Source organism: Primulina eburnea, chromosome 12 (assembly GCF_022965805.1).
Source record: "Primulina eburnea isolate SZY01 chromosome 12, ASM2296580v1, whole genome shotgun sequence".
Taxonomy (NCBI): Eukaryota; Viridiplantae; Streptophyta; class Magnoliopsida; order Lamiales; family Gesneriaceae; genus Primulina; species Primulina eburnea.
In genome coordinates this window covers 15422060-15439033 of record NC_133112.1, presented here as the reverse complement: position 1 = coordinate 15439033, position 16974 = coordinate 15422060, and the positions used below count along the sequence as shown (strand labels likewise).

The 16974-nt window shown below is 39.1% G+C and overlaps 1 protein-coding gene across 1 annotated transcript; it reads left to right on the top strand.

The window, feature by feature from the left end:
* The first annotated feature begins 12883 nt into the window (after positions 1-12883).
* Positions 12884-15092, top strand: LOC140807177 (glyceraldehyde-3-phosphate dehydrogenase A, chloroplastic). Its single transcript, XM_073163913.1, has 5 exons — positions 12884-13087; positions 13224-13343; positions 13423-13724; positions 13816-14060; positions 14498-15092. The coding sequence occupies exons 1-5, from the start codon at positions 13058-13060 to the stop codon at positions 14998-15000; spliced, it is 1200 nt and encodes a 399-aa protein (XP_073020014.1). The 5' UTR covers positions 12884-13057; the 3' UTR covers positions 15001-15092.
* Positions 15093-16974: the final 1882 nt, after the last annotated feature.

The following is a 16974-nucleotide window of genomic DNA, read 5'->3' as shown; positions in this document are numbered from 1 at the left end:
TATGAATTTTAGTAGCTAAACTCTAGATTTGTTGGGATTTGAGGGGATCCTACCCCGTACTCGTTGTTTAACATTATTTCTCGACGTTTTTATTAGTGATTTGTTTATGCTATTGTTCTTTCTTGTTTCAATCGAAGCTTAGCTAACTTCCTTTGATTATTTCATGTTGTTAATGATGTCGAGAGAATAATTAACAATAAGATCACATAGTATAAACCACGGATTTACAATTTTAGTATATATACGGAATTGGGTACGTGTCGATAGTGATAGTTCACCCGGATGAAAGCTAGTGGATTCCATAGAACGTAATGCATTCGTGAACTGTTAAATAATTGAGGATACATGATTACTGCATGTTTATGATTAGTATTAATATAGCTCGACAGAGGATATTAATTAGTCTAGGGAATTCCGTCGAATGCACAAGTAAAAGTCGAGTATAATTATTTGAACACGAGCGGTAGGTGAACTGATAATTCCCAAAAAATTCGTTTCTCATTTGATTTTAATCCAATTTAATCATTGATTTCTTGATTACTTTTTCTTGCACTTTAATTATTTTAGTTATTAAATTCACTTTAGTTTAATCACCAACTCAATCTATCGTTGCTAAAGAAATTTACTTGAAAATAAAGATATTGTAACGCAGTCCTTGTGGAACGATACTCGTATTCACTTACATTTATTATAACTTGACTATCGTGCACTTGCGATATTTAAATCGAGCTTTTAATTATACAACAAATTTTGGGACCATTCACTGTGCAAGTTTTGCTCGATCAGTGATCGGTGAAAATCTCACACTTGGCTCCATAAAGATAGTGTCTCCAAATCTTTAGTGCGAACACCACTGCAGCTAATTCAAGGTCATGTGTTGGGTAATTCTGTTCATACGGCTTCAACTGTCTGGACGCGTATGCAATCACCCTTCCCTCTTGCATGAGTACACATCCTAAACCTTCTTTGGATGCATCACTATAGACGGTGTAGTCCTTACCTTCCATAGGTAATAAAAGCACTGGTGTGGATGTAAGCTTCTTCTTCAAAGTCTCGAAGCTTTGCTCACATTTTTCACTCCATTGAAACTTAGAGTTCTTCTGTGTGAGCTTGGTGAGAAGTATGGCTATTGAGGAAAATCCTTCAACAAATTTTCGGTAATAGCCTGCTAGTCCCAAGAAGCTTCGTACCTGTGTCACATTCTTTGGTGTAGGCCAATCCGAGATTGCCTCCGCTTTCTTAGGGTCCACAGATACTCCTGCTGCTGATATTATGTGTTCCAAGAATGCGACGCTCTCTAGCAAGAATTCGCATTTCTTGAACTTGACGTATAGTTCCTTTTCTCTCAACTTCTGTAGGGTGAGACGAAGATGTTCTTTGTGGTCTTCTTCACTTGACGAATATACTACAATATCGTCGATGAATACCACAACAAACTTGTCTAGAAATGGTTTAAACACTTTGTTCATGAGATCCATGAATACTGCCGGAGCGTTTGTTAATCCGAACGACATCACTGTGAACTCATAGTGTCCGTACCTTGTCCTGAAGGCTGTCTTTGAGATATCGTCTGATTTGACCTTCAATTGGTGGTAGCCTGACCTTAAGTCGAGCTTGGAAAAGACTGAAGCTCCTTTGAGTTGGTCAAACAAATCATCAATCCTTGGAAGCGGATACTTGTTTTTGATTGTGATCTTGTTCAGCTCTCTGTAATCGATACACATCCTCATACTTCCGTCCTTCTTCTTTACAAATAGGACAGGAGCTCCCCATGGAGATGCGCTTGGTCGGATTAGCTTCTTGTCCAACAACTCTTGAAGTTGCTCTTTGAGTTCTTTCAACTCTGCTGGAGCCATTCGGTATGGTGCTTTTGAGATTGGTGTAGCATTGGGCACTAAGTTAATCTCAAATTCCACTTCGCGATCAGGAAGTTTGACCGGGAGTTCTTCAGGAATGACATCCGGAAACTCTTGTACTACCGGAATCTCTTCTAGTGTCAGTGTGGTTCCTTCTTTTACCTCGCTTAACATAGCTAGGTAAACTTCTTCTCCACTTTTCATGGCCTTCCAAGTTTGAGAAGCAGAAAGAAGAGTCTTTCGTTCTTTGGTCTTGCCACGAAATAATAGTTTCTCTTGGTGTGGAGCTTGGATAGTTACCGTCTTTCCATGACATTCTACTAAATCATGATTCTTGGCTAACCAATCCATTCCAAGAATTAAGTCGAACTCCATCATGTTTAGTTGAATCAGGTTTGCCTTGAAATTCTGATCTTCTATGAGAACATTAATATCCCGATATAGAGTGCGAGTTTCTAAAATTCGATTAGCAGGAGTTGCTACTCTATATGGTTCTTCTAAGTTATCAGGCTTAGCTCCTAACTTCTTGGCAAATCTCTTAGACATGAATGAATGCGTAGCACCACAATCAAATAACACATAAGCAGGTGTATTATCGATTAGAATGGTACCAGCTACGACATCATTCGAGTTGTCAGCCTCTTCTTGAGTGATAGCATAGACTCGAGCATTTGACTTGTTCTGGAAGAGGACATTGAGCAATGCGATGGTCCATATTTCCACAACGGAAACAAGCTCTAGAATTCCTACAACATTCACCCGTGTGTGTGAATCCGCAAGTTTGGCACTTGACTCCTTCTTTGTTTGATTGAGAAGAAGTGGTTCCTTTGGATGGAGCACTGGTAAATTGGTTGTTTGCAAACCTAGGCCTCTTGAATTGCTGGCCCGATTGGTACTGGCTTGGCTGAGGACGTTTGAGTTTGTTCTCGTCTTCACGCCTCTTGATGTCATTCTCAGCCCTGATGGCGGCTCCCATCAATTCCTCAAAACTTTTGGGTTCTATAACGGCAAGGGCAGATTGAATACGGCTGTTCAATCCCTTCTTGAAGCGATGCATCTTCAAAGCTTCGTCTCCCATGATGGTTGGGGAGTAAGTTCCCAATGAGTGGAACTTGGATGAGTACTCTACCACTGTCATGTTTGGTTCTTGCACCAAGCTTTCGAATTCTGACAGCTTCTGCACTCGAACTGCTGTTGGAAAGTACTGCCTCAGAAATGCCTCTCGGAACCTTTGTCAAATGATAGGTCCCGCCTCTAACATAGCTGGTGAGACTCCTTCCCACCATTTGACAGCTTTATCGACAAGAAAAGGTGTAATCACCTCTACTCTGATCCTTTGGGGAACCTCAAGTAGTCGAAGATGATTTTCCACCTTTTTCATCCAATTTTGTCCGACCTCTGGATCGGTGCTTCCATCGAAGTTAGGGACTCTTGCTCTTCGGAGAGCCTCATAGTGCTGCTTAGTCCCATTCTGAGCTGGAGGTGGTGGCGGTGGCTGGTTAGCATTAGGGTTCACTAACCCTTGTAACGTGGTTGCCACAATCGTGGCTATAGCCATTAAATCCACTTGGCTGAGGCCAACTGCTGGTGGCTGTTTTTGTTGTTGTTGTTGTTCGTTCTCATCGTTGCGGTTGTTGTTACGGTTGTTGTAGCGAGGGTTGCGGTTGTTTCTCACTGGTCTTCCGTCCATTTCCTACAATTATGAAAGTTCTAAGGTTGATGACAGAATAGAGACTAAACAAAAGAATCACAATGATCGAGTAATTGCTCCAAAATTAAATATGAACCAATGGATAGAAATAATCTTTTATTGATTCCTCAAGAAAGTGCAATTACAAATGAACTTTGAAAATGAAACAGAAATGTAAATGGGACAAGTGTCACAGGACTACTACTAATGTTCTAATCTATCACTTCTCCCAAATCTAAATCCATATGATCCTCTTCAACTTCCTCTTCTTCTTCTTCGGGATCCTCCTCGGGTTCATCTTCATGGTTGGCTATTACTGCTTCGAGATGTTCAATATGCCCATGCAGAACCGCATTCTGGTCGCTAAGAACTTCAACAGTATCTTGCAACTCTTGAATCTGAGCATTAGTCTGTGTACTATACTGATTATGCTGGTGCACGAGTTGGTGATTTTGATCCTTAAGCACTTGGATCTTCTCAGCCAAGGTGTCACGTAACCCAATGAATTCGGCAACAGTCTCTTGCGAGGTCTCAAACTCTTCTTGAGTCTTCCTATTCCTCTCTTCTGCTTCATGCAGATAGTGAGCATATCGTTGAACATCATTTCTCAAGTGTTCTGCTCGATGCTCTAATTCATCTTTGTCCAGCTCTAGACAATATTTATGTTGCTTGAGTTTCTCTAGCTTCCTTTCTAGGCTCTTAATGTAGCTACTCTGGTCAGCCATATCCTACATCCAAAAACATGAGATTCAAGTTTCAGAAATTATCTCAAGAATATAGGTCGAGTTATAGACAAATACTGGAATGAACAGAATCAGTACTGCCCATACAATTAACAGAAGAAATAGCTCAAAAATTTTCGGTCTCAGAATGGTGTGAAAATTTTACTAAAAATCCTTCACATCAAGAACATGAATGGTACCAAGTTTGGTGCAAAAATACTAAGTCAATTGAAAATGAAAATTCCTCAAAGTTTCAAAATTTTGGAAAATTTTACGGAAATGATGATATCACTATCTAAACGATGGATTTTGGGGTTCGTCGGCGGTGCTAGAATGAAAGTGGTTCTAGGTTAGGTTCTCCTCGTCGAGAGATTTCCAACGCCTACTTTTAATAGTAAAAATTCCTCCTGGATCAAAAGTTATGGCCGTTTGAAGTTTGCGCGAAAAACACCTCAACTTCCATGCCATTTTGCGAAGTCTACTGCATGCGTCTACTGGAATTCACTTGCTACTGCAGTTCTGATGCTACTACATTCAGTCTGCTACTTTTCAAGCATTGTCTGCTGCATTCCGAGTCTACTGACCCAGTCTTCTGCATTCAGATCTATTGGTTTCCTTCTACTGGTTCTGGTTTCAGACTACTGGTCTTATCCGACTGTTTTTCGTCTACAGGTTTTGGCCTACTGAATTTTTATTTATTTTTTTAAACTCGTTTCAGTAGTCTATTACAGTAGCTTATTTTCAGTAGTCTATTTCAGTAACCTTCAGAATTTATTCTCAGAAGTCTATAAGAACTTATTATTTCAAGTTCCTCCTCCCCAGATTATGAAACCTGGTTCTGCTCTGATACCACTTTAATGTCACGCCCCGGGACGGGGGTTGGTTGACACCGGCGTTGCTCTCCAATTTACATTCGAAAACAACAAGCCTCAGAAGTACGAAATTCAGAAACCAGTCTTTTATTCATAAATACTGAATATTCAATGTCTGATACAAACTCGAATAATTAATGTTTTACATCGGAAATGTAAAACAAACCAGACTTCACAATGTCTTACAGACGCAGCGGAAAACAACATAAATAAAATTGAGAATTGACAATCTTCTTCACCAGCCCCAGAACTGGATTTGATCCTCTTCTTCTAGCTTCTCTTCATCGTTCTTATCTGAGAAGTTTTGGTGGGTGAGTGATATGGTTGTCACTCAGTAAGCGGGGGCGGGAATAACTCCCAGTTTTCGAAATCATTTTCATACAGAACAGTAATACGAAAATATAAAGAAATTCTTATTTTCATAACAGAAATCAGTGTTCAGTGTTCAGAAATCAGTAATCGGTATTCAGTAGTCGGAAATCAGAAGTTTAGCAAATAAGCACTGAGCACATTCGTGAATTTCATGGCTAAACTGATATCAGTCCCCTATATGTTCTCTCCTCTAAGGGGTGAGGCCAGTAATCAGTAATCAGTAATCAGTAATGTTCAGAATATATATTCCTACCATTAGTTCACTAAGTTTCAGTGATTCAAAATTCACATATCAGAAATCGATCATACAAAACTTTGCTTTAAAACATAAATTAACAAACTGGATTTCAAGATACTATACATAAGCCCACTTACAGTAATTTGCTGGAGAGTTTCGGTTGAATTCTGGAAATAGGCTTGCTCTCGCTACTGCTTTCTACTGCCCGAAAATAAGCACTCTCTTATCTCAAATATTTCAAGTGATAATTCAAGATTTGTGTAACACCAATTCAGAGGTTGAAGGTGCTATTTATAGGCAAATATTCTGACTGTTAGCTTCTCATTTAATGGCCATAATCTGCCATTAACAACCTTTATTCCGTGATAAATGTTTCAGTTACAAGTCTAAGCTGAATCAGTAACTGTCTGCTGGAATTCGCTTTTCTGTTGCTGGATTTTGTCTGCTGGATTCGGTCTGCTGGATTTTGTCTGCTGGAAAATGTCATCTTCTGAAATATGAGTTGCTGCTGGAATTGTAGGCTTCTGCTGAAATTGGCCAGCTGCTGCTACTGCTGGAATTTCAGGTTCTCACACACACCCATGGACCCATGGTTCCATTTTTTCTTCTTAAAATCTCGAAATTGACACATTATCGAACCACACGAGCCATCTCACAATTTACTCGAGCCATGGTCGAGCCACCTTGAGCCAAACCCAAGCCAACCCACCTAGGCACCCTCTTGACAAAGCCCAAGCCCCTGAACCTAGCCCTAGCTCACTAAAACTCACTTGGACAGAAGCATACAATTGGACATGGAAGGGAACTCACGACTATGGAGTCCTAGCCCACTAGGACATTTCCAGCCGAGCCACCACCGAGCCTACCTAAGCCTAACCAACCTTGGACCATGACCAGACCCAACCCACACCAGCCCAGACCCTGGACCCCACGCACGAGCCACCTGAAACCAAGACAACAGCTTGCGCGTTACCTTGGAGCTCTCTCGAGCCAGCGGCCAGCCCAGCCACTCCAGCCCCAGGCTCAGCCCTTGCCCATCATCCTTAGACACTATAGGACCCACCTGGACCCCTAGGACCTAGCCCTAAGCCACGCCGAAGCTTCCTGCAACCAGGTGTGTGCTGCGGCCGAGAAACTTCTCACGCGAGGACTCTTCGTGCCCCCAACCAGGTCCCTTGCCCTTGTGCCAACACCAAGCCCAGCCCCTTATGAACCCTCTCAGGACTCTAACCAACATATCCTGGACCCCTGACCCCAACCATGAAGCCCCCACGCTGCTGCTCTCTTCTCGGGTAACTTGGGGAAGAGTCCTTGTACGCTTGGACTCTTGCCTAGCCATCTAACTCGAGTCCTAGCGTGGCTAGGACTCCTCCTGACCCGACCACGTCCTAGCCCAGCTTTGGTTGAGAAAAAGCCAAGCCTTGCAGTGGTTTACCCCATAAACCGAACCTTGGTCTTTAAATCATGCAACTTCAGTTCCAGCTTTTGTTCTCTACGTGGGCAGTCTGTGGTGGTGTTCTAGGACTCTTTTAAACGTATAAAAAAATGCACCCAAAAAGTCCTAATCATGGCTTCCCCTTTAACCACAAAATAATCATGTTTTTGGAACGGATATCAAGCTTTAAAAATCCCTTTTGATGCATAAACGAAAATAAAACAAAGTGTCCCTTGTTTTTCATGCAAAACATGGTTAAAAAAATACTATGGTGTGATGGATGAGTAAAAGAAAGATTATGGCGTGCCTTTGCGTTTTAAACGCACGATTTTACGTTGACAAATCAAAAAATGACGACGAGGAGACGACAGCATGTACCATTGCAAACTTTCGAATTTATCTCTTAATTTAACGGTGTGTGTGTGTCGTGTATTTGAGTGGAGTGGAGAGTTTTGAGCTTGTAGGGGAGGTGGGCATGTGAATGGTATGGGTTAAGGGGTAGGATATTGGGTTTAAATAATAATTAAAAAACTAAAAAAGATTTAGGCCCAATAGGCCATTAGTGCAAAATCATTCGTATTTTTGTTGAAAAACCAGCACCGATAAAATTTACGTCCCGACGTATAAAATCACTTCAAAACTCCTTATTTTTAAAAATAAGAAAAAGCATCAATCATATTTTAAATAATTAAAAACAATTATTTAATAAAAGCATTTTCGATTTTTCAGCCATCGGTCTCCGTTCCTTGACCGCAACTCGAATAACATTTAAAATACATTTTAATGCAACAATGCAGAAAAGTATTTTGAACATGTCAATATGCACAACATAATGAATTTATGTAATTAAAAAAATTAATTGAAATACATAAGGAATTTAATAACTTGTATGCATGTGGTTTGCGTAGACCTTCAAATTTTCAGGGCGTTACATTTTAGAACTTTGACTGTATTCAGATATCATGTCTCTCAGACGCGCCCATAGCACTGACCGACAGGATGATACTACTAGAGGCGATAGAGGCCTCCCATCACCACCGCCACCGCCAGGGGACGCAGCTACTCGAGTCCTCGAGGGCATTGCTAGAATGATGGAGCAGGCGCAAAAGGCTCCCAGACCCTAGACGGACATATATGAGCAGTTCAGAGGGCTCAACCGGAAGGAGTTCTAGGGTACCACTGGCCCTTTCGCGGCAGAGGGTTGGATTCGGTTATTGGAGCTACATTTTCAGTATCTGCAGATGAGAGATGACGACCGGGTCAGGTGCACCACTTACATGTTGAGAGATGACGCATCACTTTGGTGGGAGGGAGCCGCTCATGGGGTGGATTTGGCTACTCTCACATTGCAACGTCTGCTACTCGTTTTCTTAAAAAGTGATAATTTTTTTTTTCCAAACCTCACATAGCATTCGGCCGAATCATAAAATATTTTGGAACCATTTTAAAAGTAAAACAACCAACTATTTTATCAACCCAAAAACATTATTTGAAAAGTATAGCACAGATTATAACATCTCAAAAACCACTCATAAATAAATCGTCGTAAAAATATCTTTCACATAACTTAAAATAATAAAACATAACTAGTGCAGAAAACTAGTATCGGTCCTCGGGCTATGTGAACCTTCAGTCCAGCAAAGTCAAACATCAAGACCTCCATTAACATTATTATCATAACCACCTGCATCAATCACACCTAGTGAGTCTAAAGACTCAACACACCATAATATTGATAACAACATAATACATATACAGATAACATACAACAGTGAAAAATACTTGTAATTAAAATATCGTTTTCATGAAGATGCATAAACTTTAAACATAACCATTTTCATAAACATTTTCATGATGCATAAACCTTAAAAACATTTTCATAATCCTTTTTCATAAACATATAAATGTCATCCTCAACATATTTTTATTCATATTATCATCAACATATACATATTCCTTTTTCCTTTCTTTGAATTCAGATCGTTAATTGTGACTTTCGTGTTCGTCTACGTCTACGTGTTGGGCGATGGATCCATCTACATGTAACCACAGTACTGGGCGGCAGGGACAACAACAACACTCTCACCGGTCAACTTGGCATTGGCCTTACGTATTTACATATAATCTTATACATCTACATATCCGTATCTAAGAAAACACGATCGTCGGGCTCCCACTGGGACCATAACCCTCACGATATCTCCAACATATCATCGTATTAGTCACAATTACTTCACTTCCTTCAACGTTTCATATTATTATTACTTTATAAAATTTAAACATGCATGTAACGTTTTCTTTTAAACCAAGTATGCAACATGTCTTTTAAATGTCTATAATTAAACCATAAAATCCATAAACGTTTTAAAAATAACATTTTAACATATACATATCCATGAACATTTAAAATAACTTTTGAACATATAAAAATTCATAAACATTCCAAATATCATATTAGCATATAAAACAGAATTCAGGACACTGCCATTACGTTTACTAATTTCTAGGTGTAAAATGACCGTTTTACCCCTAGACGTAAAATTTCACATTTTAGACTTTTTCTTAATTCCAATGACTCTCACATGTCCAAAATAATTATTTAAGTTTACATGAATTTTCTCATATTTTTATTTAGCTTAAATCGAGGACTTTTAAATTAAATTTTAAATAAGACGTATTACTACGTTTTAATCCCGAATTAAACCAAACCTTAGTATAAAATTCCCAAATTAAACAATTAGACTTTTAATAATTATTTGAGCTTAAATAAAATTTTCAATAATTTTATAAATCTTAAAACTACGCGTTTCAATTAATTCGTTAATTAGCATTTCGTGAGACGATTAAATCCCGAATAAATCCAAACTCATTATTTTGATCCCAAATTTTAAACATAACATTTTAAAGATTTATTCTACCCTTCCAAGTCATGAGCCAATCCCATGGACCCATTGATCAAATTTTCCTTCTTTAATTTTTGTTTTTGAAACAGTAACAAACACACCGAGCCATCTCTCAATTTACTTGAGCCACGCCCGAGCCACCTTGAGCCAAAACCTAGCCAACTCACCTAGGGATCCTACTGACCAAGCCCAGCCCAAAAACAAGCCTTGGCCTGCTCAAAAGCCTCCTGGAAACCGATCCAAATTCTGCCCCTTGTGTGTGTGACTCCTTTCTCTTCCCCAAGACTCTTAGCCAACTAGGACACCTCAAGCCCTTAACCACCTGACCCCTCATGACCCTCACCTTACCCGGACCACGCCTATACCCAGCCCAGACCTAGCCCAGCCCCTGAACCCCCACATCGAGCCACCAAAACAGTACATCAGTCCTCGCGCGTAGCTTGATTCTCTTACGTTTCATCAAGTTCTTTCGAGCCACAGCGCACCCACTTGCACCGACTCCTGGCCCGACCCCTACCCATCACCCTAGGACCCTGACAGACCACCTAGCTCGCGCCCAGACCAAGCCTTGGCCCCTAGAACTCTCGGCCCCCTTCCCAGAATCCTGCAGCGTGAAGTCTCCCCTCACGCTAGGACTCTTCCAGCACACCTAGCGCGACCCCTAGCCACCCTAGGACCCAACTCAGCCCTAGACTGAGACCAATCCTAACCCTGGATGAGCCTTGGTCGAGCCCCATCAACCCATGAAACAGTAGCCGCACCCATGAAGGCACATACTCTCACGGTTCTTGTTCGGTTAAATTCCTACAGTTACATCTTTATTCTACCCATGTTTGCAGCGTTTTGGGGGTGATTAGGACTCTTTAAACTTGTGTAACACATACCCCTAACCCTTCCTAATCATAGCAGCACCTTAGATACATGAATTTCATGAATTTTGGATCAAATTACATGTTTTTAAAACCATATAATATGAATATTCGAAATTAATAAGTTGTGTGCCTTGTTTTTCATGCAAAACAATTTTAAATAATTACTATGGTGTGAAAGATTAGAAAAGAAAGAAATATGGCGTGTCTTTGCGTTTTAAACGCACGATTAATCGTTGACAATTGACGAAGAATGGAGCAAGAACCTTGGCTTGAATTTCCTTGAGCTATCCTCGATTTTCTCCAAATTTTGGTGGTGTGTGGTGTCGTGTATTTGGGGTGAGAAATTCAGAAAGTGGGGCGTGTGATTTGCATAGAAAGTGTAGGGTTTTGGTAAGGGTTTACATATTATATATTAATCAATTCACTAATTAAGGCTATAGGCCTATTAAGCATAAGTTTAGGCCCATTAATGCTTGATTAGGATTTAATTAAAATATAAAAATAGTTTTGGTAAAAATAATTTTGTGAATTTAATAGCCGGGTTGCCAAAACGTTTGTATTTTTGTTGAAAACCCAACACCGATAAAAATTACGTCCCGACGTATAAAATCACTCAAAACCTCCTTATTTTTAAAAATAAGAACAAGTATCACCCATATTTTAAATAATTAAATATAATTAACCAATAAAAAATTTCTATTTTTCAGCCTTTGGTCTCCGTTCCTCGATCGTAACTCGAATATCCTTTAAAAATACATTTTAATTCAACCATGTAGAAAAGTATATTTTAAACATGTAAATATGCACAACATAATTAATTCATGCAGTTAAAACATTTAATTAAAATACAAGAGAATTTAATAATTACATGCTTGTGGTTTGCGTAGACCTTTAAATTTCCGGGGTGTTACACACATGGAGTCAGTTCAAAGAGATTTTCTAAAGAAAAATTTACGTAAGCATGATTTTTATAAGTTGTGAATATAATAACACGTTTTGAAGGAAGGGAGTTGGTTGTGACTAATACGATGACATGTAAGGCCAAGACTCAGTGGATTGGTAATACCGTCGCCGGTATTATACGTAGATGGATCCATCGCCTAATACGATGATACTAAAGTTACAACTAATGAACGAAATTCAAATTAAGAAACCGAGCACGTATATATTATGAACATGTTTATGCTTCAACAGGTCATGATTATGCATACGACCTTTTAAGATCATGAAATGTATTTTTATTACGATATTTTTCACTGTTGCCTGTTATGTATATGTATTTGCTATAACATTACAGGTGTATTGAGTCTTTAGACTCACTAGGTGTGAATGATGCAGGTGAGCATATTGATAAGGAGATTGGAGGTGCCGAAGATTGAGTAGACAGAGTTGGATGTGCGCCCGCGAACTCGAGAACCGTATTTTCCGCACATTACGCTTGAATTAGAGCGGATGGATATTTTCATATTCATTCATTTTATTATGTTGATGGGTGTCAGGATTTTTACCAGTTTCATGTTCGCATTATTTTAAAATGAAGGCTATGGTTGATGATTTCCTTTTTTTAAAACTGCAGTATTTTAATGTGTTAGTTGATTTCTGTTATTTAAAAACCTGTAATTTCCAGCGATATCACAGGTATGTATAAGATGGTAATTTTCGAAAACGAGTTTACAAAATAAAAATAAAAATTCTAGCGGTATCTTTTAGATATAGGCGTTACATGACCAATTGCTCATTAATTCAAGTCATACTGAAGTCTGAATACATGTATTTTTTTTAATTTAAAAAACTCGATTAATTATTTTTGTGGTGCCATTCATATGTTTATTTATTTCCAAGAAACCAAGACTGGAAAAAGGAACCAAAAAATATAAAAAAATGAAGCACAGCCATACAATGAGTGTGAGGCTAAATCCATCACAAAAATCTCATCCAATCCACTCTCTTTCTCCAATCCACATTCATACGATCCCCTTACTCCACCACAAAAAAAAAACCCCATATCTCAACTCATTTTGCCACTCCAAAAAAACCATAGACAAAAGCAGAAACAGCAGCAGCAACACTGCTAGCTAGCTGCACCAGCTCAAGAAAATGGCCACAGCTGTTATTTCATCTCTGCAGGTCGACTACTAGCTACTTCACACTCTCTACATCTTTCATATTCATTTACTTCAACAAGTTTACCATTTCACTCTATATGCGCGTGTATGTGTGTGTGTGTACATGTATATGATGCAAGAAAAGATGCATACTGCAGGTGGGCTGCAGCAAAGGCCTCTCAGAGTTTTCTGGCCTCCGTAGCTCATCATCAGCACTTCCACTTACCCGGAGACTCAAGGACGACTTCGTATCCGTCATCTCCTTCCAGACATCAGTTGTAAGTTCGTACTTCTCTCAGATTCTCATCTGCATGGTGATCTAAACACGCCCACCTATGCCTCATGAATAAATGACAGATTGGCGGAAACAAGAACAAGAAAGCAGTTGTGGAGGCCAAACTGAAGGTGGCAATAAATGGATTTGGAAGGATCGGAAGGAACTTCTTGAGGTGTTGGCATGGAAGAAAGGACTCCCCACTGGACGTGATCGTCGTTAACGACAGTGGAGGTGTTAAACAGGCCTCTCACCTTCTGAAATATGATTCTACACTTGGTACATTTGAGGCAGATGTTAAGGCCGTCGGTGCCGATGCCATCTCCGTCGATGGAAAGATCATTAAAGTCGTGTCGGATCGTAATCCAGTCAATCTCCCTTGGGGGTAAACAGAAATATATAACCAACCAGTATAAGTGTATAACAACTTTTGTTTTGTTTTGTTTTTATTTCATATCTCGTGGGCTGTGTGACAGGGAAATGGGGATTGATTTGGTAATTGAGGGAACTGGAGTGTTTGTTGATCGAGATGGTGCGGGGAAACACATTCAAGCCGGAGCAAAGAAGGTTCTTATTACAGCACCTGGAAAGGGAGACATTCCTACTTATGTTGTTGGTGTGAATGCCGATGATTACAACCACAACGAGTCCATCATTAGCAATGCTTCCTGCACAACCAACTGCCTCGCACCTTTTGTTAAAGTGCTCGATCAAAAGTTCGGTAAGCACTTGTTATAAACCGCTTGATCTATAAGCTGAAGTCGAGCGCATGAGACATTAAACTCATGAGCTAGTTTCATACTTTAAGATATACAAGTCGAAATCCAAAACATATGCGCCTAAAATTAATATGCATGCAAACAAGTGATTGTGGACCATATCAACACAGGCTCGCGGTTAAAATCTCAGGACATATCTAACCAAATATGAAGGGATTACATCTCTTGGATTTTGAATGTGTAAACTAATGAATCTGATTCTGTTTCCGAAAATCATTTGTTCCAAAAATAACAATAAATTTTGAATTTAAAAGGGATTAAAAATTCTAACTTCACACACTCCCCAGTTTTCCGGGTCTTTTGAGAGTATAATATAACTTATAGTCAGGATATTTTTATTCAATCAGACTGAGGTAAGAGTACATTATGTCCCATGTAGGTATCATAAAGGGAACAATGACCACGACACACTCCTACACAGGAGACCAGAGGCTTCTTGATGCAAGCCACCGTGATCTGAGACGAGCAAGAGCCGCAGCACTGAACATAGTGCCTACATCTACTGGTGCAGCAAAGGCCGTCGCCCTTGTTCTTCCCCAACTCAAAGGGAAGCTCAATGGCATTGCCCTTCGTGTCCCCACCCCTAATGTCTCAGTGGTGGACCTTGTCGTCCAGGTCCAGAAGAAGACATTTGCAGAGGAAGTGAATGCGGCATTTAGAGAGGCAGCGGATAAAGAGCTCAATGGGATCTTATCGGTTTGTGATGAACCACTTGTTTCAGTGGACTTCCGTTGCAGTGACGTATCATCCACTGTGGATTCATCCCTGACAATGGTCATGGGAGATGATATGGTTAAGGTTATTGCTTGGTACGATAACGAATGGGGCTACTCACAGAGGGTTGTTGATCTTGCTGACATTGTTGCCAACAATTGGAAATGATATTATTAAAGGCGAGATCGTATATATTTATTTGATATATTGTAGGTATTCATTTCGTTTTGGAATTGTAACGAGGAAGAAAACTGTTGGAATATCGTGTATTTCTCGTGTCCAAATCGCAGCGAAAGTTTTGAAATTTTTATTTTGACAATAAAATAATTTGGACACTCGTATTGTTTAAATTGAATAAACATTCATAATAAGTTTAGTAAATATCTTTAGTGAACAATTTTCACTTGGATCCAACTACTCCGGTATAAGCGGACATAGCTCTTGTTGTAAATCCCTACGAACTTTAATCAAAATCCATTCTTTGATATTCGAATCAGGTCCACGACTAGAACAAAGGTTCCTTTCTTTGCGTTGGAGATTAAAAATCAAGAGGCGGCTTGTAGCGCCTTTACCCGAGCCACTACTAAACAGACTAACAAACATGAAACATTAAAACTTAATAACAACAATTAAACAGCGGAAACCAAATAACTTAATCATCTTACAACCCAAACGAAAACAGAACAAATAACAACAGTCTTAAACATTAATACAACCATATCGAAAATATAATTTTGAACGAGAAAACGATAAACCAAATAAAACCTCCAATGGATCACCATAAAAAACCCAAGTACTCTAGCCAATGCCTTGGTCGTCCGAACCATCCAACCTAAGACCTGTCACGTGGAATGGGGTGCCCATTATGAAAACAAAGACGTGAGCAACAATCGCCCAATACGAGACTATACGAGTATACAAATTGATATGATACATGCGAAAATGTAATATGCTTGGATATCAAAGATCAAGTCAAGAATCTCATACTCAGTCTAAGGCACCTGAGTGTGTAGTCTCTGATCTGCCCTTCGCATGTTTTGGCTCTGAAACGTCTGCTTATTCGTTTTCTTAAAACGTGCTAGAATTTTTTTTTTTAAACCTCACTTAGTATCAGCCGAACCATAAAATATTTTTGAAATCATTTTAAAAATAAACATCCAACTGCCATTTAAAAATCCAAATGAAAATATTTTAAAGCATAAATCGTGAAACATTTTACCAACTTAAAAACATTATTTGAAAAGTATAGCACATACTATAACCACTCAAAAATCTCGCATAACATAAATAAAAGAAGTAAAAATATTTTTAACATAACTTGAAATCATAAATCATAACTAGTGCGGAAAACTAGCGTCGGTCCTCGGGTTATGTGCACTTCCAGTCCAGTCAGATCAACCATCAACACCTCCATTAACATTATCATAATCACCTGCATCAATCACACCTAGTGAGTCTAAAAACTCAACACGTCATATCCTTGATAACAAGTAATACGTAATACAGTTAACATATAACAGTGAAAAATACTTGTACTTAAAATATCATTTTCATGAATATGCATAAAAATAAACTTAAGCATTTTCGTAAACATTTTCATGATGCATAAAAACATAAACATATTCATATTCATATGTATATCCATATTCGTATCCATATTCATATTCGTATTCATGTTCATGTTCGTGTTTGTTGAATTCAGATCGTGATTGTGACTCGTATTCTTAAACGTATTGGGCGATGGATCCATCTACATGTAACCACAGTACTGGGCGGCGGGGAAACCAGCGACACTCTCACCTGTCAACTGGGCCTTGGCCAACGTATTAACATATTTGTATTCGTATCACGTATTCGTATTCGTATCACGTATTCGTATTCGTATCCAAGGAAACACGATCGTCGGGCTCTCACTGGGACCATAACCCTCACGATATTTCCAACATGTAGTAGTCACAATCCTTCACATCCTTCAACATGTAGTATTTCCATCACTTAATAAAAACATGCATATAATATCATTTTATTTTGAAACCAAGCATGCAACATATCTTTTAAATGTCCAATTTAAATCATAAAAATCCATAAACATCATAATTTAACATATTAAAATCATACATATCCATAAACATTTTAAACCGA